The sequence below is a fragment of the Dendrobates tinctorius genome, unplaced genomic scaffold, assembly GCF_039654945.1.
Source record: "Dendrobates tinctorius isolate UK_male_01 unplaced genomic scaffold, ASM3965494v1 ptg000011l, whole genome shotgun sequence".
Taxonomy (NCBI): domain Eukaryota; kingdom Metazoa; phylum Chordata; class Amphibia; order Anura; family Dendrobatidae; genus Dendrobates; species Dendrobates tinctorius.
The window spans coordinates 49,800,241-49,826,524 of NW_027361679.1; the positions used below are offsets into that span (position 1 = coordinate 49,800,241).

Here is a 26,284-nt window from a genome sequence, read left to right on the forward strand (position 1 = left end):
AGTGTCCAGTGTCCAAAAGTGTACGCAGAGATTCAAAATCTCCATTATCCTCTCGTCACTTTGGTCACAGGCAGCTGTGCCATCGAGCGTGTCACATAGCGCTCAGATATCAGTGGGCCACACACAATCCACAAGTGTCCAGTGTCCAAAAGTGTACGCAGAGATTCAAAATCTCCATTATCCTCTCGTCACTTTGGTCACAGGCAGCTGTGCCATCGAGCATGTCACATAGCGCTCAGATATCAGTGGGCCGCACACAATCCACAAGTGTCCAGTGTCCAAAAGTGTACGCAGAGATTCAAAATCTCCATTATCCTCTCGTCACTTTGGTCACAGGCAGCTGTGCCATCGAGCGTGTCACATAGCGCTCAGATATCAGTGGGCCGCACACAATCCACAAGTGTCCACTGTCCAAAAGTGTACGCAGAGATTCAAAATCTCCATTATCCTCTCGTCACTTTGGTCACAGGCAGCTGTGCCATCGAGCGTGTCACATAGCGATCAGATATCAGTGGGCCGCACACAATCCACAAGTGTCCACTGTCCACAAGTGTACGCAGAGATTCAAAATCTCCATTATCCTCTCGTCACTTTGGTCACAGGCAGCTGTGCCATCGAGCGTGTCACATAGCGCTCAGATATCAGTGGGCCGCACACAATCCACAAGTGTCCACTGTCCACAAGTGTACGCAGAGATTCAAAATCTCCATTATCCTCTCGTCACTTTGGTCACAGGCAGCTGTGCCATCGAGCGTGTCACATAGCACTCAGATATCAGTGGGCCGCACACAATCCACAAGTGTCCACTGTCCACAAGTGTACGCATAGATTCAAAATCTCCATTATCCTCTCGTCACTTTGGTCACAGGCAGCTGTGCCATCGAGCGTGTCACATAGCGCTCAGATATCAGTGGGCCGCACACAATCCACAAGTGTCCAGTGTCCAAAAGTGTACGCAGAGATTCAAAATCTCCATTATCCTCTCGTCACTTTGGTCACAGGCAGCTGTGCCATCGAGCGTGTCACATAGCGCTCAGATATCAGTGGGCCGCACACAATCCACAAGTGTCCAGTGTCCAAAAGTGTACGCAGAGATTCAAAATCTCCATTATCCTCTCGTCACTTTGGTCACAGGCAGCTGTGCCATCGAGCGTGTCACATAGCGCTCAGATATCAGTGGGCCGCACACAATCCACAAGTGTCCACTGTCCAAAAGTGTACGCAGAGATTCAAAATCTCCATTATCCTCTCGTCACTTTGGTCACAGGCAGCTGTGCCATCGAGCGTGTCACATAGCGCTCAGATATCAGTGGGCCGCACACAATCCACAAGTGTCCACTGTCCACAAGTGTACGCAGAGATTCAAAATCTCCATTATCCTCTCGTCACTTTGGTCACAGGCAGCTGTGCCATCGAGCGTGTCACATAGCGCTCAGATATCAGTGGGCCGCACACAATCCACAAGTGTCCAGTGTCCAAAAGTGTACGCAGAGATTCAAAATCTCCATTATCCTCTTGTCACTTTGGTCACAGGCAGCTGTGCCATCGAGCGTGTCACATAGCGCTCAGATATCAGTGGGCCGCACACAATCCACAAGTGTCCACTGTCCACAAGTGTACGCAGAGATTCAAAATCTCCATTATCCTCTCGTCACTTTGGTCACAGGCAGCTGTGCCATCGAGCATGTCACATAGCGCTCAGATATCAGTGGGCCGCACACAATCCACAATTGTCCAGTGTCCAAAAGTGTACGCAGAGATTCAAAATCTCCATTATCCTCTCGTCACTTTGGTCACAGGCAGCTGTGCCATCGAGCGTGTCACATAGCGCTCAGATATCAGTGGGCCGCACACAATCCACAAGTGTCCAGTGTCCAAAAGTGTACGCAGAGATTCAAAATCTCCATTATCCTCTCGTCACTTTGGTCACAGGCAGCTGTGCCATCGAGCGTGTCACATAGCGCTCAGATATGAGTGGGCCGCACACAATCCACAAGTGTCCAGTGTCCAAAAGTGTACGCAGAGATTCAAAATCTCCATTATCCTCTCGTCACTTTGGTCACAGGCAGCTGTGCCATCGAGCGTGTCACATAGCGCTAAGATATCAGTGGGCCGCACACAATCCACAAGTGTCCAGTGTCCAAAAGTGTACGCAGAGATTCAAAATCTCCATTATCCTCTCGTCACTTTGGTCACAGGCAGCTGTGCCATCGAGCGTGTCACATAGCGCTCAGATATCAGTGGGCCGCACACAATCCACAAGTGTCCAGTGTCCAAAAGTGTACGCAGAGATTCAAAATCTCCATTATCCTCTCGTCACTTTGGTCACAGGCAGCTGTGCCATCGAGCGTGTCACATAGCGCTCAGATATCAGTGGGCCGCACACAATCCACAAGTGTCCAGTGTCCAAAAGTGTACGCAGAGATTCAAAATCTCCATTATCCTCTCGTCACTTTGGTCACAGGCAGCTGTGCCATCGAGCGTGTCACATAGCGCTCAGATATCAGTGGGCCGCACACAATCCACAAGTGTCCACTGTCCACAAGTGTACGCAGAGATTCAAAATCTCCATTATCCTCTCGTCACTTTGGTCACAGGCAGCTGTGCCATCGAGCGTGTCACATAGCGCTCAGATATCAGTGGGCCGCACACAATCCACAAGTGTCCACTGTCCACAAGTGTACGCAGAGATTCAAAATCTCCATTATCCTCTCGTCACTTTGGTCACAGGCAGCTGTGCCATCGAGCGTGTCACATAGCGCTCAGATATCAGTGGGCCGCACACAATCCACAAGTGTCCAGTGTCCAAAAGTGTACGCAGAGATTCAAAATCTCCATTATCCTCTCGTCACTTTGGTCACAGGCAGCTGTGCCATCGAGCGTGTCACATAGCGATCAGATATCAGTGGGCCGCACACAATCCACAAGTGTCCAGTGTCCAAAAGTGTACGCAGAGATTCAAAATCTCCATTATCCTCTCGTCACTTTGGTCACAGGCAGCTGTGCCATCGAGCGTGTCACATAGCGCTCAGATATCAGTGGGCCGCACACAATCCACAAGTGTCCAGTGTCCAAAAGTGTACGCAGAGATTCAAAATCTCCATTATCCTCTCGTCACTTTGGTCACAGGCAGCTGTGCCATCAAGCGTGTCACATAGCGCTCAGATATCAGTGGGCCGCACACAATCCACAAGTGTCCACTGTCCACAAGTGTACGCAGAGATTCAAAATCTCCATTATCCTCTCGTCACTTTGGTCACAGGCAGCTGTGCCATCGAGCGTGTCACATAGCGCTCAGATATCAGTGGGCCGCACACAATCCACAAGTGTCCACTGTCCACAAGTGTACGCAGAGATTCAAAATCTCCATTATCCTCTCGTCACTTTGGTCACAGGCAGCTGTGCCATCGAGCGTGTCACATAGCGCTCAGATATCAGTGGGCCGCACACAATCCACAAGTGTCCAGTGTCCAAAAGTGTACGCAGAGATTCAAAATCTCCATTATCCTCTCGTCACTTTGGTCACAGGCAGCTGTGCCATCGAGCGTGTCACATAGCGCTCAGATATCAGTGGGCCGCACACAATCCACAAGTGTCCACTGTCCACAAGTGTACGCAGAGATTCAAAATCTCCATTATCCTCTCGTCACTTTGGTCACAGGCAGCTGTGCCATCGAGCGTGTCACATAGCGCTCAGATATCAGTGGGCCGCACACAATCCACAAGTGTCCAGTGTCCAAAAGTGTACGCAGAGATTCAAAATCTCCATTATCCTCTCGTCACTTTGGTCACAGGCAGCTGTGCCATCGAGCGTGTCACATAGCGCTCAGATATCAGTGGGCCGCACACAATCCACAAGTGTCCAGTGTCCAAAAGTGTACGCAGAGATTCAAAATCTCCATTATCCTCTCGTCACTTTGGTCACAGGCAGCTGTGCCATCGAGCGTGTCACATAGCGCTCAGATATCAGTGGGCCGCACACAATCCACAAGTGTCCAGTGTCCAAAAGTGTACGCAGAGATTCAAAATCTCCATTATCCTCTCGTCACTTTGGTCACAGGCAGCTGTGCCATCGAGCGTGTCACATAGCGCTCAGATATCAGTGGGCCGCACACAATCCACAAGTGTCCAGTGTCCAAAAGTGTACACAGAGATTCAAAATCTCCATTATCCTCTCGTCACTTTGGTCACAGGCAGCTGTGCCATCGAGCGTGTCACATAGCGCTCAGATATCAGTGGGCCGCACACAATCCACAAGTGTCCAGTGTCCAAAAGTGTACGCAGAGATTCAAAATCTCCATTATCCTCTCGTCACTTTGGTCACAGGCAGCTGTGCCATCGAGCGTGTCACATAGCGCTCAGATATCAGTGGGCCGCACACAATCCACAAGTGTCCACTGTCCACAAGTGTACGCAGAGATTCAAAATCTCCATTATCCTCTCGTCACTTTGGTCACAGGCAGCTGTGCCATCGAGCGTGTCACATAGCGCTCAGATATCAGTGGGCCGCACACAATCCACAAGTGTCCAGTGTCCAAAAGTGTACACAGAGATTCAAAATCTCCATTATCCTCTCGTCACTTTGGTCACAGGCAGCTGTGCCATCGAGCGTGTCACATAGCGCTCAGATATCAGTGGGCCGCACACAATCCACAAGTGTCCAGTGTCCAAAAGTGTACGCAGAGATTCAAAATCTCCATTATCCTCTCGTCACTTTGGTCACAGGCAGCTGTGCCATCGAGCGTGTCACATAGCGCTCAGATATCAGTGGGCCGCACACAATCCACAAGTGTCCAGTGTCCAAAAGTGTACGCAGAGATTCAAAATCTCCATTATCCTCTCGTCACTTTGGTCACAGGCAGCTGTGCCATCGAGCGTGTCACATAGCGCTCAGATATCAGTGGGCCGCACACAATCCACAAGTGTCCAGTGTCCAAAAGTGTACACAGAGATTCAAAATCTCCATTATCCTCTCGTCACTTTGGTCACAGGCAGCTGTGCCATCGAGCGTGTCACATAGCGCTCAGATATCAGTGGGCCGCACACAATCCACAAGTGTCCAGTGTCCAAAAGTGTACGCAGAGATTCAAAATCTCCATTATCCTCTCGTCACTTTGGTCACAGGCAGCTGTGCCATCGAGCGTGTCACATAGCGCTCAGATATCAGTGGGCCGCACACAATCCACAAGTGTCCAGTGTCCAAAAGTGTACGCAGAGATTCAAAATCTCCATTATCCTCTCGTCACTTTGGTCACAGGCAGCTGTGCCATCGAGCGTGTCACATAGCGCTCAGATATCAGTGGGCCGCACACAATCCACAAGTGTCCACTGTCCACAAGTGTACGCAGAGATTCAAAATCTCCATTATCCTCTCGTCACTTTGGTCACAGGCAGCTGTGCCATCGAGCGTGTCACATAGCGCTCAGATATCAGTGGGCCGCACACAATCCACAAGTATCCACTGTCCACAAGTGTACGCAGAGATTCAAAATCTCCATTATCCTCTCGTCACTTTGGTCACAGGCAGCTGTGCCATCGAGCGTGTCACATAGCGCTCAGATATCAGTGGGCCGCACACAATCCACAAGTGTCCAGTGTCCAAAAGTGTACGCAGAGATTCAAAATCTCCATTATCCTCTCGTCACTTTGGTCACAGGCAGCTGTGCCATCGAGCGTGTCACATAGCGCTCAGATATCAGTGGGCCGCACACAATCCACAAGTGTCCACTGTCCACAAGTGTACGCAGAGATTCAAAATCTCCATTATCCTCTCGTCACTTTGGTCACAGGCAGCTGTGCCATCGAGCGTGTCACATAGCGCTCAGATATCAGTGGGCCGCACACAATCCACAAGTGTCCACTGTCCACAAGTGTACGCAGAGATTCAAAATCTCCATTATCCTCTCGTCACTTTGGTCACAGGCAGCTGTGCCATCGAGCGTGTCACATAGCACTCAGATATCAGTGGGCCGCACACAATCCACAAGTGTCCACTGTCCACAAGTGTGTGCAGAAATTCTAAAACTCACCTGTCCTATAGACACCTTGTACCTTGTTTTACATTACTATATAGTTTGTTGGATTTTGTCTACATTTCTACCAAAAATGAGGAAGGCTGGTGGAAGAGGCCGTGGAATTGGGCGGGGGTTGGCAGCTGGTAATGATGGTGTTGGTGGTGGATCTGATGGTAGTGGCAAGAGCAAAATAGGACCAAATGCAGGAGGTGCTGACCCTGCGTCATCGTCTGTCTACATAAGGCCTCGAACGCTTAGTTTTCTAGGAGTTGGCAAACCGCTTTTAAAGGCAGAGCATCAGGAAAAAGTTTTGTCTTACATTGCTGACTCAGTCTCCAGCTCTATCGCCTCCTCTTCTTCAGTTGTAAAAAGTAAAAGCACTGAGTCGTCATTGGAAGCTCATGTTCATGTAACACACCTTTCCTTGTGTCCTTCACCCCAACCAAGATTGAAGGATGACGCAGGCCATACTACTGATTACTCCATGGAGCTGTTTTCACATACCATGCCTGGATTATCAAGTCAAATGGTGAATTACCCAGGCCAAGATGAATCTGACATGGAGTGCACTGATGCACAGCCGCTGATGGATGATTCTGCTGGTACATTCACTCAGAGCACTACATTGTCCTCGCAGTGTACAGAGCCAGATTTTGACCCTGATGAGACTCAGGTGCCCCTTCCCGCACACTATACCACCATACACGGTGACACAGAGAAAGGTGCACATGACATAGAAGAGGAGGTGATGGATGACCCAGTTGTTGACCCAGATTGGCATCCATTGGGGGAAGAGGGTGCTGCTTCCAATAGCTCAGATGAGGAGCATCCACAGCAGACATCGACATCACAACAGCTGTTATCTGGCAGGCCCGGAGCACTCCAAAGACAGGTTCCAAACATCAAAAGAGTTGCTGGACAGCTTGTCCAGAGGGTCAAAAGATCACAGCGTGCTAGGCCGCAAAATGTCTGCCAAAGTAGGAAGAGTGCAGTGTGGCACTTTTTTGAACAAAATCCTCATGATCAGGCCAAGGTTATCTGTAAGAAGTGCGCAAAGACCTTTAGCCGAGGGAAAAATCTGAAAAATTTGAATACCAGTTGCATGCTTAGACATTTAACCAGCATGCACTTGCAAGCGTGGACACAACACCAAACCTCAAGTGCCACATGTGCAACTGATCACAACGAAGGTAGTCAGCAACGCTACATTGTTTCCCCCACTGTAAGCACACCGGTTAGCACAGCAGCAAATGTTGAGGTGTCGTTGCAAGGCCACAGCAGTCAGGGAATCCCACTGTTATATCAATGAAAGACTGATTCTAGGCCATCAGAAAGAACACCAACTCCATCACCATCATCAACCCTCTCTCAGTCCGCCCTGTCCACCGCTACTTCCACCATATGCAGCTCTCAAGTCCAGCTCACCCTCCCAGACACTATGAGTAGGTCAAGAAAGTACTCAGTCTCTCATCCGCGTACACTGGGTTTGAACGCCCACCTTGCCAAACTAATCTCGTTTGAGATGATGCCCTTTCGGTTGGTGGAAAGCACAGCTTTCCGCGAACTCATGGCCTATGCAGTACCACGCTATGACCTACCCAGTTGCCACTTCTTCTCTCGCAAAGCCATCCCAGCCCTCCACCATCATGTGAAAGACCGCATTGTCCATGCACTCAAGCAGTCAGTGAGCGGAAAGGTGCACCTCACAACTGATGCATGGTCCAGTCGGCATGGCCAGGGCCGTTACGTGTCCATCACTGCGCACTGGGTTAATGTGGTGGATGCAGGGTCCACAGGGGACAGCGGTGGTGGGACAGTGCTGCCTAGCCCACGGTCTAGGAAACAGTTGGCTGTAGGCGTTCGACCCTCCTCCTCCTCCTCCTCCAGAAGCGACAGCTCGTCCACAGAGCGCAGTCGTACGAGCACTCCATCTGCAGCTGCCACTGTTGCACACGATGTGTCCCCCTATCGAGCAGCTAGTGGAACGCATCAGCAGGCTGTGTTGCAGATGATGTGTTTGGGCGACAGACACACCGCCGAGGTGCTGGCCGAGTACTTGAAGCGACAAACTGAGTCATGGCTGGGCAGTGTACATCTTGAGGCAGGCAAGGTAGTTAGTGATAACGGCCGTAATTTTGTGGCAGCCATAGCCCTTTCAAAACTCAGCCACATACCTTGCTTGGCTCACACCTTGAACCTGGTGGTGCAGTGCTTCCTCAAAAATTATCCAGAGTTAACAGCCCTGCTCCAGAAGGTGCGAAGACTGTGCGCTCACATCCGCCGGTCGCCTGTACACTCTGTTCGTATGCAGAAGCTGCAGTGATTGCTCCACCTTCCCAACCACCGCCTCATTATCGACATTGCAACAAGGTGGAACTCCACCCTGCACATGGTGGAGCGGCTGTGCGAGCAGAGGCAGGCCATAATGCATTTGTGGGAGGATACACGGCCAGGCACTTTGAGAGCAGACATGGAGTTGACAGGCGTGCAGTGGTCGAAGCTGAAAGACCTTTGTAAAGTCCTTCAGTGTTTTGAGGAATGCCCCCGGCTGGTAAGCGCAGACGACGCCATCCTAAGCATGAGCATCCCACTTATGCGTCTGCTCATGCAAACTTTGACGCACCTTAAGGAGCAGGCGTCTGCAGCCAATGTTGATGAGGAGGAAGAGGAGGAGGGAATCCTTGATGACATTCAGCCATTGTCTGCTCAGGGACCTCTCCTGGACGAGGTGGAGGAAAAAGAGGAGGAGGAGGAGGATGATGGGGATGATTACTTAGGGGAGGAGGATGCATCTCGTGGGGCAAGCGAAAATGTTGGCGTGGCAAGGTCTGGTACAGGGTTTGTGCGTGACTGGAGGGATGTGGATTTGCCAGAAAGTGCTCCTCCACCCAGCACTCGCAGTGCATCATTGACACCGGGAACATTGGCCCACATGTCAGATTATGCCTTGCGGATCCTAAAAAGGGACCCCCGCATTGCCAAAATGATGAACGATGACGACTACTGGTTGGCCAGCATCCTGGATCCACGCTATAAAGGCAAATTACAAAACATCATGCCACAGGAGAACCTTGACCTAATATTGGCTAATAAACAAGCAACTCTGGTAAATCGGTTGCTTGAGGCATTCCCAGCACACAGCAGCGGTGATGGTTCTCACACGAGCCGTACGGGCCGGGGGCAGCTTGGCAGAGGTGTTCGTGGTGCACACAGCAGAAGTGGCGTTGGAGACAGGGGTTTCATGACAATGTTGTGGACTGATTTTTCAAATACCGCTCACACAACTGGTAATACTGCATCGATGGAAAGTGACAGGAGACAGCAGTTGTCAACTATGGTTACAAACTACTTTTCCTCCCATATCGATGTTCTCCCACACAGGTCATTCCCCTTTGACTATTGGGCCGCTAAACTGGACACCTGGCCTGAATTGGCCCAATATGCCTTACAGGAGCTCGCTTGCCCAGCTGCAAGTGTGCTATCGGAAAGAGTCTTCAGTGCAGCTGGATCAATCCTGACAGAAAAAAGGACCCGTCTGTCAACCCAAAATGTGGATGATCTAACCTTCATTAAAATGAACCACGCATGGGTTTCCAAGGATTTTGTCCCACCTTCCCCTGATGACACATAGGGTGACAGAAAAATGGCTTGCTTTGGTCCACCTCTTCCTGGTACTTCACCTATTTCGCCTTTTGCATCAGTTGAATGTCCAACATCAACATATGCCACTTTCTAAAACTCCCTAACTGTGCTGCCTCCCCCCCATGGCCGGGGTCACCACCTAGCGCACGACACCGTGCGAGTGCCGTTGCCCTGGACAGGTGTGTAGGCCGACTCTTGGGCGCGGGCACTGGCACACGGTCCCTCATAGTGCAATCAAGTGTCTCTGACGGTGGTGGTGCACACCCGCCGTCAGACACACCGCTGTACTATGAGGGGCCCAGTGCCAGTACCGACGCCCACGAGTGTGCCCCCCTTGCTTGGCCAGGGCCCCAGCATTTGCAATCTTTACCTCTCCCTGCTCCTCCGCTGTGTAATCTGGGCCGTCAAATCCATACTGTGCCTGACACCGTCTGTGCCTGCCTCCTGATGTATAGACATATATTTTGAATGTGTACGCTATCCATACATGTTATCCGGGGATACGGTACCCCTTCTAACCTTTGTGCAATGACGTGCAATCCATACTGGGCATAACACCGTCTGAGCCTGCCTCATGCTGTATAGACATATATTTTGAATGTGTACGCTATCCATACATGTTATCCAGGGATACGGTACCCTTTCTAACCTTTGTGCAATGACGTGCAATCCATACTGGGCCTAACACCGTCTGAGCCTGCCTCATGCTGTATAGACATATATTTTGAATGTGTACGCTATCCATACATGTTATCCGGGGATACGGTACCCTTTCCAACCTTTGTGCAATGACGTGCAATCCATACTGGGCCTAACACCGTCTGAGCCTGCCTCATGCTGTATAGACATATATTTTGAATGTGTACGCTATCCATACATGTTATCCGGGGATACGGTACCCCTTCTAACCTTTGTGCAATGACGTGCAATCCATACTGGGCCTAACACCGTCTGAGCCTGCCTCATGCTGTATAGACATATATTTTGAATGTGTACGCTATCCATACATGTTATCCAGGGATACGGTACCCTTTCTAACCTTTGTGCAATGACGTGCAATCCATACTGGGCCTAACACCGTCTGAGCCTGCCTCATGCTGTATAGACATATATTTTGAATGTGTACGCTATCCATACATGTTATCCAGGGATACGGTACCCTTTCTAACCTTTGTGCAATGACGTGCAATCCATACTGGGCCTAACACCGTCTGAGCCTGCCTCATGCTGTATAGACATATATTTTGAATGTGTACGCTATCCATACATGTTATCCAGGGATACGGTACCCTTTCTAACCTTTGTGCAATGACGTGCAATCCATACTGGGCCTAACACCGTCTGAGCCTGCCTCATGCTGTATAGACATATATTTTGAATGTGTACGCTATCCATACATGTTATCCAGGGATACGGTACCCTTTCTAACCTTTTTGCAATCACGTGCAATCCATACTGGGCCTAACACCGTCTGAGCCTGCCTCATGCTGTATAGACATATATTTTGAATGTGTACGCTATCCATACATGTTATCCGGGGATACGGTACCCTTTCTAACCTTTGTGCAATGACGTGCAATCCATACTGGGCCTAACACCGTCTGAGCCTGCCTCATGCTGTATAGACATATATTTTGAATGTGTACGCTATCCATACATGTTATCCGGGGATACGGTACCCCTTCTAACCTTTGTGCAATGACGTGCAATCCATACTGGGCCTAACACCGTCTGAGCCTGCCTCATGCTGTATAGACATATATTTTGAATGTGTACGCTATCCATACATGTTATCCGGGGATACGGTACCCCTTCTAACCTTTGTGCAATGACGTGCAATCCATACTGGGCCTAACACCATCTGAGCCTGCCTCATGCTGTATAGACATATATTTTGAATGTGTACGCTATCCATACATGTTATCCAGGGATACGGTACCCTTTCTAACCTTTGTGCAATGACGTGCAATCCATACTGGGCCTAACACCGTCTGAGCCTGCCTCATGCTGTATAGACATATATTTTGAATGTGTACGCTATCCATACATGTTATCCGGGGATACGGTACCCCTTCTAACCTTTGTGCAATGACGTGCAATCCATACTGGGCCTAACACCGTCTGAGCCTGCCTCATGCTGTATAGACATATATTTTGAATGTGTACGCTATCCATACATGTTATCCGGGGATACGGTACCCCTTCTAACCTTTGTGCAATGACGTGCAATCCATACTGGGCCTAACACCGTCTGAGCCTGCCTCATGCTGTATAGACATATATTTTGAATGTGTACGCTATCCATACATGTTATCCGGGGATACGGTACCCCTTCTAACCTTTGTGCAATGACGTGCAATCCATACTGGGCCTAACACCGTCTGAGCCTGCCTCATGCTGTATAGACATATATTTTGAATGTGTACGCTATCCATACATGTTATCCAGGGATACGGTACCCTTTCTAACCTTTGTGCAATCACGTGCAATCCATACTGGGCGTGAGAACGGCTGGCGAGCTGTTAAGCAAGCTACAGCACCTGTCCAGACAAGTACAGGGATTCCCTAGCGAGGAGACTTATTTGATTGTTTTCTATGTTGGGACAGCAATTTTTGGGGAGCACTATACTCTGGAGAATGATAGATGGGGCCCACCATACACTGGAACATTCCAAAGGTGGACATCAGACACTGGAGCAGCATTTACAGGGCCCATTATACACTAGAGCTTTAGAAATGGGGCCCATTATGTTTGGAGCATTATTTGGGCCCATAAGACAGTGGAGCTTCATCCATGGGGACCAACATATACTGTAGCATTATGTGGAGCTCATCATATACTGTTTCAAACATTATATGGGACCAATGATTTTGTATGGAGAAATAGATGGGCCTCGTCATGAGATGTAAAAAGTGAGGTATTTTTCATTGTACTATACCGCTATTTCTCTGCCGTATCGGAGCATGATGAGTTGTGGTATGTGTTAAAGGGGCGCTCTTTCGCCCAGGGCACATGAAAACCTGCAGCCAGCCGTCCCCCCCCACAAATTTAGCCAAATAACCCCCATTTTTCAGTGCGTAACTTGTATTATGAAGTTAATTAAGGTTGACAAGCTTAAGTAAGAAGAATTGATGCTTTTGGCATTCAAATGGGCACTGTAGGTGTGTTTCCTGTCCTCCTCTCACTGCCGACTTTTATTCCCCATTGACTTACATTGGGTTTCGTGTTTCGGGACGACCCCGACTTTTCCCTATAATCGGACGATCTTGCTCGACCCGACTTTTGGAAAAGTCGGGTTTCACGAAACGAAACGCGACCCTAAAAAAGCAAAAGTCGCTCAACTCTAATCACCAGCAGTGAGAAGGAGCAGAGAAAGTGTTAGCAGGTGGGAGCAGGAGAGGGCATGAGGGGGTTGTCTGTGTTTGGAGACAGAGGATTGTATGTTAAGGAACAGTTTTGAGGAGGAGGCGAGGTGGATGGGGAGGATGGAAGAAGAGATGAACAGTTCCTTACTAGGAGTAGGGATTAGGGGAATTAGCAGAAAGTGAAGGATTATAGGGGGTGAAAGTGAAAACAAACAGAAACATTGTTTACAATGACTGTATACAGTTACCTTCAGTTCCCTTCTGGTTCAATTCTGGTTTTATTTCTAAAATTTATCTTCACACTTCTAGGACACACTTATAGGAATCACACTGCACACTGAAGTCTATGCAGACTTGAGCTATGCAATATATGTACAACTAAGTGCAGTCAGGTGTGAAGCAGAGAGGAGTGGTCTCTGCTCATCTTGGTCGCACCATTAAGAGTGGACCAGATGCATATGATCAAGCCAGAGTAAACAAGGTCATAAATAACTCTGGGGTAAGCTGGGGTTAGCTGAAAGGCATACCATGTGAATGCTAGGGGCAGAGGCAAGTCTATGTGCAAAGCTGGGTGATGGACTATGTGCTCTTCATAGACAGACAGCAGGAGAGCAGGAGAGCTGGGTGGATGAACATACCATGTGAATGCTAGGTGCAGAGGCAAGTCTATGTGCAAAGCTGGGTGATGGACTATGTGCTCTTCATAGACAGACAGCAGGAGAGCAGGAGAGCTGGGTGGATGAACATACCTGTCGGAAGAATAGTATACAGGTAATACAGTGATTACCAGTGACATTATACACAGAAGTTCTGTATATGTCAGTGGATAGGTAGTACAGTGATCACCAGTGACATTATATACAGGAGCTCTGCATATAGTGTGCAGTGAACAGGTTATTGTGTATAGTGTCAGTGTACAGGTAACACACTGACTCACCAGTGACGTCTCTAGCTGAAGTCCCTCATCTTTGCTTTTCTATTTTATTCAGCGCAGACCGCCATCATTTCTTTCAGCCAGGACCCGTCTCTGCATAAAATAACTCATAGTTATCTAGAGCCCTGCTTCCAGAGCACATTCCCCACTTTTCCCTTCTGCTACACTACACATTTGAATACAGATATGCACCTACCATTAATATATAATTAGCTATTATGCAACCCACCATTCCAAATATAAATTATAATTCACCACTGCGCCCCCACCAATAACAAATAGTAATTTCCCCACCGAATAAATATATACATTAATTAAATTCAAAGAAAGCCCTGATGAACGGCACCAAGGCTCTAATCCACCAGCAACAAGTCGAGGATCAATCACAGGCACACAGTGTGCAAAACACTGCTGGGAATAACGGTGCTCAGCATCAGAAAAAACATGCTAAATTTGTAAAAGAAAGAAAAAGATGCGGCACTCACCCAGATTTGCAGTGCAGTGTTTCTTTATTCAACCATTAAAGGTCACACAATAAAGGACGGGCAGATAACATGAGGCATGCGGGGAAAAAGACGAACAACAGCCGTTTCGCGTACACAGACGCTTCAACAGGTCCAGGTGTGTAATTACTTGCTGTCATTTACTTAAATAGGTCTATGACTAACAACAGGTGAACATATAAAAAAACATGAATGGACATATTCAATTAAAAACAAGTAACATAATTACATCTTTATTCTGACTGCAGGAACAATCACAACAAGAAATTTTTTCAAAAGGAGTGTATAAAGATCCTTACAAAAAATTATTTTCTTTACAGAAAATTTTTTTTAGAAATGGAATTTTTTTACAAAAATTTTTTTTCTCTTTAGAAAAAAATAGACAAATCCAACCTATCATTCAGTCTTAAAGGACCCTGCGCTTTAGATTTAATTATCCAACTGGCTTCATATCTCATCAACAATTTATTATGATTACCACCTTGTGGTGGAATTTTACAATTTCTAAACCAGCAAAGCGTAATAATTCAGGGTTGGAATTGTGTTTTTCTTGTATATGTTTTATTAAGCGCAAGACCCTTTTCCTGTACTAATCGAATGATAATGTTCACGAAATCTTGTTGCAAGTGGTCTAATAGTTTTTCCTATGTAAAAAAATAAACAAGGACAAAACAAAATATATACCACAAATTCACTTTTACAAGAAATAAAATCTTTTACCCAATGCTGAATGGGTCCGATTTTTAGAGGATTGGAAGTCATATGTAAGTGACAGGAATTACAGTTACCGCATTTAAAGTTCCCTTTTGGTGAATTTTTTTGTAACCAGTTTTTATCAAGAGGTAACAAACGATTATGAACTATAAGATCAGCTATATTATTAGTGCGTTTATATGCAAATTGCGGAGCCATAGTACAGATTTCCTGCAAATCTTTATCAGAGCGCAAAATGACTGATGACTGTGTGTATAACCCCATCAATGGAACTATGTTTAAAACTAAAGAAAAATCTCTTTTGTGGATTTATTTCACTATGTATTTGCTTTTTGTGGCGTTTAGTGACCCTTTTTAATAAATCACTTTGAGATATAGCTTTAACCCGTTCATGAGCTTCATTCAGAACACCAATGGGATAACCTCTCCTCAACAAACGTGTTTTTAATACCTCAATTTGTTTATTACAGATATCATCGTTATTGTTCAATTTCCTTAATCTAACCATCTGACTAAAAGGGAGCCCTTTTTTAGTGTGCATGGGATGTGAACTATTAAAATGTCAGAGTGAATTAGTCGCGGTTGGTTTTCTATGTACCCTGGTGATCATATTACCAACGACAATATCAATTTTTACATCCAAAAATTCTATATTTTTTTGTCCAAAGCAGGAGGTAAATCGCACGTTGTCCACATTGATTTCGTTTAGATATTTAATGAAATTATCAAAATCATTCTGAGAACTATCCCATATGATGGAAATATCATCCACAAATCTCAGGAAGATGCGGATGTGTTTTAAAAAAGGATTGGAAATATTTGTAATATATTTTTCTTCAAATGCTGCTAGAAACAAATTAGCAAAAACACATGCTACGGGTGTCCCCATAGCGGTACCAGTTTTCTGAAGATACCATTGGTTCAGAAATTTAAATGCATTATGAGATAATACAAAGTCCAATCCATTATCCTATACATTAATTAGCCCATGTACTCTTCCTCCAATTCATTATCAGTCACTGCATCCTCAACATCCCCCACTATGTGCCTCCCACTCCCCTAATTCATTATATTTACAAGCCCCTTCCACCCCAATTCATTGTCATGTCTTCTCTCTCTCCCACCCTCTATTCATTATCAACTGCTCTCCCCCCACATTCAATACATCATTTACTTCCATTACCCTGAAAACTCATTATTTGCTCTCCCCTAGATCCTCATTTGCTCTCCCCATCCCCCACCTTCAATTCAATTGCTGTCCCCTGTCCCTCACTTCATCATTTGCAGTCCCCTTCATTTCATCATTCACTGGCCCCCTTCCCCTCTCTCTTCATCATTTTCAGTCCCCCTTGCCCCCTCACTTCATCATTTACAGTCCCCATTCTCCCCCACTTCATCATGCGCAGTCCCCTTTCATTCATGTGCAGTCCCCTGTCCCCTCTCTCACATCATTTGCAGCCCCCTTCCATCATTTCCAGCCCCCTCCAACATTTGCAGCCCCCACTCCATCATCATTTGCAAATTGCAGCACCCCTCCATCATTTGCAGCCCCCTTTATCATTTGCATCCCCCTTTCATCATTTGCAGAATCCCCTCCATTATTTGCCGCCCCTTTACCATTTCCAGCACACCCTCCATCATTTGTAGCCCCCTTCATCATAGGCAGCCCCGCTTTCATCATTTGCAGCACCCCCTCCATCATTTGCACTGCTGAACCCCCTCCATCATTGGCAGCCCCCCTCCATCATTGGCAGCCCCCCTTTATCATTTGCAGCACCCCCTCCATCATTTGCACTGCAGCACCCCCTCCATCATTTGCAGCCCCGCTTTATCATTTTCAGCACCCTTTCCATCATTGGCTGCCCCCTCCATCATTTGCAACCCCCTTTATCATTTCCAGCACCCCCTCCATCATTTGCAGCCCTGCTTTCATAATTTGCAGCACCCCCTCCATCATTGGCAGCCCCCCTCCATCATTGGCAGCCCCCCTTCATCATTAGCAGCCCCCCTCCATCATTGGCAGCACCCTTCATTAGCAGCCCCCCTCCATCATTGGCAGCCACCCTTCATCATTAGCAGCCCCCATCCATCATTGGCAGCCCTCCCTCACCCATTTAATTCATTTTATAAAGAAAAAAAAAAACATTTTTCATACTTACCTTACAAGCAATCCCCAGCAAGCACAGCTCCTCCTCTTGTCATGGTAGACGCTATACCTGGAAGGAGCCCATACATTGTATCATTTTCAGCAGTGAATCAGCTAGACTGTATGGGCTGCAAAAAGGAGCCCATACAGTCTAGCACATTCACTACTGAGACAGCTAGAATGTATGGGCTGTAGTCAGGAACTGCAAGGAGCCCATACATTCTAGCTACAACTATGTCACCTGACCAGAAGTCCAGGGAGAGCAGAGGGAGAGAGTCGGAGCTGTGCAGCTGTCAAGGTAAGAGAGCTATGCACAGCTCAGAGAAAGCTGCCGGCCCCGGCACCGACGTGTGCACCTGGGGGAGTGGCCCAGGGGGCATGTGCCTCCCTGCCACCCGGCCCAGCCCGCCCCTGTCAGGGGCTCTCCAAACGCGACATGACGTCCAGCCAATTCTGCTTTGAAAAAGTCAAACGGCGATCATTCCCTACTGAGCTCTGCCATGCGCCCAAACAGTGGTTTATCCCCAAATATCAGCTTACTCAGGATAAATTGCACAATAACTTTTGGGGTCCTGTTTTTCTTGGGAAAATAAAAATTGGGGGTGAAAAGATCATTTTTGTGGAAAAAATACCATTTTTTTAATTGTACAGCTGTACGTTATAAACTTCTGTGAAGCCCTTGGGGGGTTCAAAGTTCTCACCACACATCTAGATAAGTTCCTTGGGGGGTATAGTTTCCAAAATGGGGTCACTTGTGGTGGGTTTCTACTGTTTAGGCACATCAGGAGCTCTCCAAACGCGACATGGCATCTGATCTCAATTCCAGCCAATTTTGCATTGAAAAAGTCAAACGGCGCTTCTTCCCTTCCTAGCTCTGCCAAGCGGCAAAACCGTGGTTCCCTCCCACATATTAGGTATCAGCTTACTCAGGACAAATTGCACAATAAGTTTTGCAGTCCAATTTCTCCTGTTACCCTTGGTAAAATAAAAAAAATTGGATCTGAAGTAATTTTTACGTGCAAAAAAATGTAAATGTTCATTTTTTTAAACATTCAAAAAATTCCTGTGATGCACCTGAAGGGTTAATAAACTTCTTGAATGTGGTTTTGATCACCTTGAGGGGTGCAGTTTTTAGAATGGTGTCACTTTTGGGTATTTTCTAACATATAGACCCATCAAAGTGACTTCAAATCTGATGTGATCCCTAAAAAAAAATGGTGTTGCAAAAATGAGAAATCGCTGGTCAACTTTTAACTCTTATAACTTCCTACCAAAAAAAAATTTTGGTCCCAAAATTGTGCTGATGTAAAGTAAACATGTGGGAAATGTTACATATTAAGTTTTTTATGTGCCATATCTTTGTGATTTAAGGGCATGGAAATTTGAAGATGGAAAACTGCTAAATTTTCCAAATTTTTGCCAAATTTCCATTTTTTTCAAAAATAAAAACAAGTTATATCAAAGAAATTTTACCACTAAAATGAAGTACAATATGTCATGAGAAAACATTGTCAGAATCACCAGGATCCATGGAAGCATTCCAGAGTTATTACTTCATAAAGGGACAGTGGTCAAAATTGATCAGGTTATTAACATGTAAACCACCCTTGGGGGTTAAGGGGGTTAAACATCCTTAAACTTAACAATTATCATAGTTTCCTACATTTTATCAACTTTTCCAAAATTATTATCAAACAGAAGATTGCACTCACACATAAGAAACTTGAAAAAAAAAACCATAGGCCTCCTCCATATCCCGTCAAAGCCTCCTTTCCATCGCCAATTACATATCAGCTGTAGACAGACATTGGAAGAAAGCATCAGTGATATATACTATCTTTAACTATTGACCACCAAGTTAAAATTCTTAAATCTTAGATTAAATGTCTTCTTTTCTTTTTAGAATTGTAATAAATGTCAATGTCACTTATTTGATATTGTCAACAAAGCGAGAGGTATTTCTGCTCCACTCTCTATACAGAAGCTTGCTCAGATTGTCCAAGTATGCATGTGTTGTGAATAAGGAGAAGTGAGTTAGGCCGGTTTCACATTAGCGCTTTTTAAGCGCACGCACGGCCGGGGGTAGCTCCGCCCCCGAGCCGGCTCTCTGCCCGGCGTGCCCGCCCCTTGCTTGTAGCGCCGCCTACTAGCGGACAGCGGCGCCTGCGATCGGCGCACCCTATCTTTAGCATAGCGTGCGCAGATCGTGCGCAGGCCGTGCGCTAGTTGCGCTTTGACCTGCGCTGCGCACTTTTGACGGTGCGCCGTGCGCGCCAAAATCAAACTTTTCGGATTTTGGCGCGCACGGCGCACCGTCAAAAGTGCGCAGCGCAGGTCAAAGCGCAACTAGCGCACGGCCTGCGCACGATCTGCGCACCCTATGCTAAAGATAGGGTGCGCCGATCGCAGGCGCCGCTGTCCGCTAGTAGGCGGCGCTACAAGCAAGGGGCGGGCACGCCGGGCAGAGAGCCGGCTCGGGGGCGGAGCTACCCCCGGCCGTGCGTGCGCTTAAAAAGCGCTAATGTGAAACCGGCCTTAGTCAATTTCAGAAACCTTTGGTGGCAGCTTGTCTCAATTGGGGACACATGGTTTGACAATGTTTTATTTCTTTATGCCCAATATTTACACCCTTGCATAGACAGAAAAAATGTCGTCGAAACACATAATGCAATTAACAATTTGTTAGGGTTGGTGGATTGCACTAAATAAAAATAAATAATAAAGTGCAATCGCAACCCGGGGTCCACCGTACAGAGATGTATAAATGCTGCTAGTGAACAATGGCGGAACTTAACAGTAAGCGATCACATTAAACCCACTGTGTTAAAAGCCACGCATTGTGAACAAAACTCACAGTACCAAGCTCAGGTACTGCCCAGAATGGTACTGCTAAAAGTAAGCAAGGTACTAAATGCTGTTAAACATCACAGGTGAAATAGCACGTGGGTAGAGCTCGCTCTGCAAGTAAATTGTGCTAGCCGCACACGTGTAATAAAGCAGATGCTGAGACAAGGAAGAGAACACATGTGATGCTAGGTGCAAGACTCTGTCACCTTCCCAGAGAAATACAGCCTGAGGGTTGGACTTGCTCTGTAACTCAACTGTCCTAACCGCACACATGAAGAAGACAGATGATAAGCCAAAGGAAAGTTACCCAGTCCTAACCCTACCTACCCACGTAAGTACTCTCAGAGAATAGAGCGACATACTCAAACGTGCAGACAGAGTGGTTGAGTATCCACTCACATAAACCACACATAAGTGATACCAGCGTGCCCGCAAGAGCCGCTGGGGGTCTTTTATACACTAGACTCTACCCCAAACACTCATGCCCAGTCGGCCAAGACGCCGCCTGTGGACTAATCCGGAGCTGCCTCCTCACCAGAGCAGCAAACGTCCGACCACCAATGAGCAGATGCCACATCACGGACATGCTCAGTCGGGTGATCTATGGACTTGGACTCCCAAGAGTCAGGCTGTAGCTACATAATGCTGGTTACCATAGACTTGGCTAGAGAGCCAGCAGTAACCAAATGAATATCATGAGCCTGTGCAAGACGCAGGGGCCAACATCTGTGCTGAGCAGCATTAGCAGCAGCTGGGTCAGAATGGTAGACCCAGCACCAGGCAATGCTTGTGATCTATCCCGCACTGCGGGAGAATCCCAACACCTAACACAAGGTAGGCCGCTTTTGCTCTAATCTGCAAAAGTGGTTGATTTTAGTCTAAAATGTACGGCAACTTTTAAGGTCTGAAACCCATTACAGAAATAAATCCATTTTTCTTACTTTTTTGTTTTGTTTTAAATGACTCTTGTATTGATCTCGAGCTCTGTTAACTTGACAGATTAAGGATCTGTTAGAAGATTAACCTTATTCATGGCTGGATCGGTCGGTCAGGGTCTTTTCTGCCATTACTTTGACTATATGGCCGGGATCACATACAGCGAGATACGGCCGAGTCTCGCAGGTTAAAACCAAGCTCTGGCGCTGGCACTCCGGAGCGGAGCGTGCAGCCGCACAGCAATACATGGAGCTGCATGCTCCGTTCCGGAGTGCCGGTGCCAGAGCTTGGTTTTAACCTGCGAGACTCGGACGTATCTCGCTGTAGTGTGACTCCGGCCTATGAAGACATCTCTTCGAATGTTCCTTCTATTTTTCTGATGATGATTTCCTTCTCCAGTGATTCCTTTCTTGGTATGATGAGTCCAAGTAGGAAATTTATAGCTTGGTGATTGTTGCTTCAAGGGTCATGTCTCACTTGATTTGATCCAAAATTGATTTTGCTCTTCTTGCCATCCATAGCATTGATAACAACCTTATCTAGCACTACATTTCAAAGGTGATTATCCTTCTGTCTTGTTTCTTTATTGTCCAGGTTTTGCATCCGTATGTTATCACAGAGACAACCAAACTATTTACACATATTCCTTACGCATCATTGTACAAAGTATGTTTGTTACATTAATTATAATAATAATAATACATTTTATTTCTATAGCGCCGACATATTCCGCAGCACTTTACATTTCAGAGGGGATTTGTACAGACAATAGACATTACAGCATAACAATAATCACATAATTTATAACAAATACCAAGAGGAATGAGGGCCCTGCTCGCAAGCTTACGTTAAACATCTTTAACCCCTTCACGACGCTTATGTAGGCATCATGAAAAGTCGTGCCCAAACGACCCATGACGCCTACGTAGGCGTCATGCTATAAATCGCCCTCCTGCGGGTCGGGTGACCGGGGTCACTGAAAGGTCACCCGACCCGCACAAAGAGGACACTCTATAGTTAATCCCAGGGGGTGTGGCTTAGCCCCCACATGCCTATGATCGCTCTGATTGGCTGTTAAAAGTGAAACAGCCAATCAGAGCGATTTGTAATATTTCACCAATCAAATTTGGTGAAATATTACAATCCAGCCATGGCCGATGCTGCAATAGCATCGGACATGGCTGCACACCGACACCCGACCCTCCCCCCACACCGACTGGTGGGGGCCATCGGCCTCTGCCACCGACGGACGGCGGCGATCGGTCGCCGCCATCATCATCTGCACCCCCTCCCCTTCCTTTCGCTCCCCCCACCTTCCGATTCCCCCCTGGTACCTCCGATGTCCTGCTGTGGCTCCCGGTGTCCCGCCGTCCGGATCATGGGCGCCGCCATCTTGGAAAATGGCGGGTGCATGCGCAGTCCACCTGCCATTGTACAAGATGGCGGCACCAATGAATTTGCTGGCTGCCCATTCATTTTTCATTTTGATCACTGTGATAAGCTCTCACAGTGATCAAAATGAAAAAAAAATAAATACACCCCCCGTTTATCACCCCCATAGCCAGGCACAAACAATAAAATAAAAAAAATATTATTTTTCCATTTAGGGTTAGAATTAGGGTTAGGGTTGGAATTAGGGTTAGGGTTGGAATTAGGGTTAGGGTTAGAATTAGGGTTAAAGTTACAAATAGGGTTAGGGTTAGAATTAGGGTTAGGGTTAGAACTAGGGTTAGGGTTGGAATTAGGGTTAGGTTTGGAATTAGGGTTAGGGCTGGAATTAGGGTTAAGATTAGGGTTAGGGGTGGGTTGGGATTAGGGTTAGGCATGTGGTTAGGGTTAGAGTTGGGATTAGGTTTAGGGGTGTGTTGGGGATTAGGGTTGTAGTTAGGGTTATGATTAGGGTTTGGTTAGGGTTAGTGGTGTGTTGGGATTAGAGTTGGAGTTGGAATTGAGGGGTTTCGACTGTTTAGGCACATCACAGGGTCTCCGAATGCGACATGGCGCCACGATTTATTACAGCCAATTTTGTGTTCAAAAAGTCAAATAGCGCTCCCTCCATTCCGAGCCCTGACGTGTGCCCAAACAGTGGTTTACCCCCACATATGGGATATCAGCGTACTCAGGAAAAATTGCACAACAACTTTGGGGGTCTAATTTCTCCTGTTACCCTTGGGAAAATAAAATATTGGGGGCTAAAAAAATGATTTTTGTGAAAAAAATGATTTTTTTATTTTCACGGCTCTGCGTTATAAACTTCTGTGAAGCACTTGGGGGTTCAAAGTGCTCACCACACATCTAGATAAGTTCCTTGGGGGGTCTAGTTTCCAAAATGGGGTCACTTGTGGGGGGTTTCCACTGTTTAGGCACATCAGAGGCTCTGCAAACCTAACATGACGCCCGCAGACCATTCCATCAAGTCGGTATTTCAAAACGTCACTACTTGGCTTCTGAGCCCCGACATGTGCCCAGTGGTTCCCCCACACATATGGGGTACCAGCGTACTCAGGACAAACTGGACAACAACTTTTGAGGTCCAATTTCTCCTGTTACCCTTGTGAAAATAAAAAGTGGCGGGCTAAAAATCATTTTTTGAGGAAAAAAAATATTTTTTATTTTCATGGCTCTGCGTTTATAAACTTCTGTGAAGCACTTGGGGGTTCAAAGTGCTCACTACACATCTAGATAAGCTCCTTGGGGGGTCTAGTTTCCAAAATGGGGTCACTTGTGGGGGATTTCCACTGTTTAGGCACATCAGGGGCTCTGCAAACGCAACATGATGCCTGCAGAAGATTCTATCAGTCTGCATTCTAAAATCGCGCTCCTTCCCTTCTGAGCTCTCCCATGCGCCCAAACAGTGGTTCCCCCCACATATGGGGTATTGGTGTACTCAGGACAAATTGCACAACAGCTTTTGTCATCCAATTTCTCCTGTTAGCCTTGTGAAAATAAAAAATAGCGGGCTAAAAAATCATTTTTGAGGAAAAAAAAATATTTTTTATTTTCATGGCTCTGCGTTTTAAACTTCTGTGCAGCACTTGGGGGTTCAAAGTGCTCACTACACATCTAGATAAGCTCCTTGGGGTGTCTAGTTTCCAAAATGGGGTCACTTGTGGGGGAGCTCCAACGTTTAGGTACACAGGGGCTCTCCAAACATGACATGGTGTCCGCTAACGATTGGAGCTAATTTTCCATTCAAAAAGTCAAATGGTGATCCTTCCCTTCCGGGCCCTGCCGTGCACACAAACAGTGGTTTATGACCACAAATGAGGTATCGGTGTAATTAGGAGAAATTGACCAACAAATTTTAGGATCCATTTTACCCTGTTGCCCATGTGAAAATGAAAAAACTGAGGCTAAAAGAAATTTTTTGTGAAAAAGTCCTTTTTTTTTACGGATCAATTTGTGAAGCACCTGGGGGTTCAAAGTGCTCACTATGCATCTAGATGAGTTTATTGGAGGGTCTAGTTTCCAAAATGCGGTCACTTGTTGGGGAGCTCCAATGTTTAGGCACACAGGGACTCTCCAAACTCGACATGGCAACCGCTAAATATTCCAGCATATTTTCCATTCAAAAAGTCAAATGGTGCTCCTTCCCTTCCGGGCCCTGCCGTGCATCCAAACAGTGGTTTATAACCACATATGAGGTATCGGTGTACTCAAGAGAAATTGCCCAACAAATTTTAAGATCCAGTTTATCTTGTTACCCATGTGAAAATGAAAAAATTGATGCTAAAAGAAAACTTTTGTTGGAAAAATTAAAATGTCCATTTTTTCCTTCCACATTGCTTTAGCTGCTATGAAGCACCTGAAGGGTTAATAATCTTCTTGAATGTAGTTTTGAGTAGCTTGAGGGGTGCAGTTTTTAGTATGGTGTCACTTTTGGGTATTTTCTGCCATATAGACCCCTCACAGTGACTTCAAATTTGAGGTGGTCCCTAAAAAATGGTTTTGTAAATTGTGTTGTAAAAATGAGAAATCGCTGGTCAACTTTTAACCCTTATAACTTCCTAACAAAAAAAATGTTGTTTCCAAAATTGTGCTGATGTAAAGTAGACATGTGGAAAATGTTATTTATTAACTATTTTGTGTCACATAACTCTCTGGTTTAACGGAATAAAAATTCAAAATTTAAAAATTGCGAAATTTTCGAAATTTTGCCAAATTTCCGTGTTTTTCACAAATAAATGCAAAAATTATCGACCTACATTTACTACTAACATGAAGCCCTATATGTCACAAAAAAACTATCTCAGAATCGCTAGGATCCGTTGAAGCGTTCCTGAGTTATTATCTCATAAAGGGACACTGGTAAGAATTGCCAAAAATGGCCAGTTCATTAAGGTCAAAATAGGCTGGGTCATGAAGGGGTTAAACTTAACAATTATCACAGTTTCCCACATTTTATCAACTTTTCCAAAATTATTAACAAACAGATGATTGCACGCACAAATAAGAAACGCGAAAAAACCCCATAGTTCTCCATATCCCCTCAAAGCCTTCTTTCTATCGCCAATAAAGGTGTGTTTTCTACCATTGTAGTAGAAAAAAAAGCTCAGCGATTTGCTCATAATCTAGGAAGAGTAGAATAAGAATGGACACAGCTCTGCAATGTCTACTTCAGAGATCTGCCTAACAAATAAATCTTAAAAAGCAACTTTTTAGCTCACTTAGGCTAGTTTCAGACTAGCGTTTTTGCCTGCAGCCCACGGTGCCGCTAAGCCCCACCCCCTGCCGCGACCCCTCTGGTCATCTCCATCTAGTATCGCACATCGCTGCATGCGATCTGCACACCCTATATTTAGCATAGGGTGCGCAGACCGTGCGCTAGTAGGATTTTGCGTGCGCTGCGCCCTTTTGACGGTGCTCCGAGCGCACCAAAATACAACATGTTGCGTTCGGCGCACGTCAAAAGGGCGCTGCGGGCAAAAACGCTAGTCTGAAACTAGCCTTAGAATTAAAAGGTCGGAGAAACGCATATTGCAAATTACAAGCTAAGTGGATCTTACACACATTTACAGACTTGGATGATTTTAGTCTGTTGTGTAAAGGAGCCTCATTTAAAAAGCATTTGATAGATCACAAAAACATATTTTCACACATTCCACAACTTAAAAATCAACAACTTTGACAGTTTCATTCATTTTAGCTACTTTTCCAAAATTATCAGAAAACAGTTAATTGC

The 26,284-nt window shown here is 46.2% G+C and overlaps 1 protein-coding gene across 1 annotated transcript in view; it reads left to right on the forward strand.

Annotated features, from left to right (window-relative positions):
- LOC141100352 (uncharacterized) overlaps nt 1-19,342 on the forward strand; it is a 41,602-nt gene extending 22,260 nt beyond the window's left edge. The window contains exon 3 of the mRNA XM_073588775.1: nt 19,223-19,342. Coding sequence (XP_073444876.1) covers nt 19,223-19,342 — 120 coding nt within the window. The remainder of the gene's footprint in view (nt 1-19,222) is intronic.
- The last annotated feature ends 6,942 nt before the right edge of the window (nt 19,343-26,284 follow it).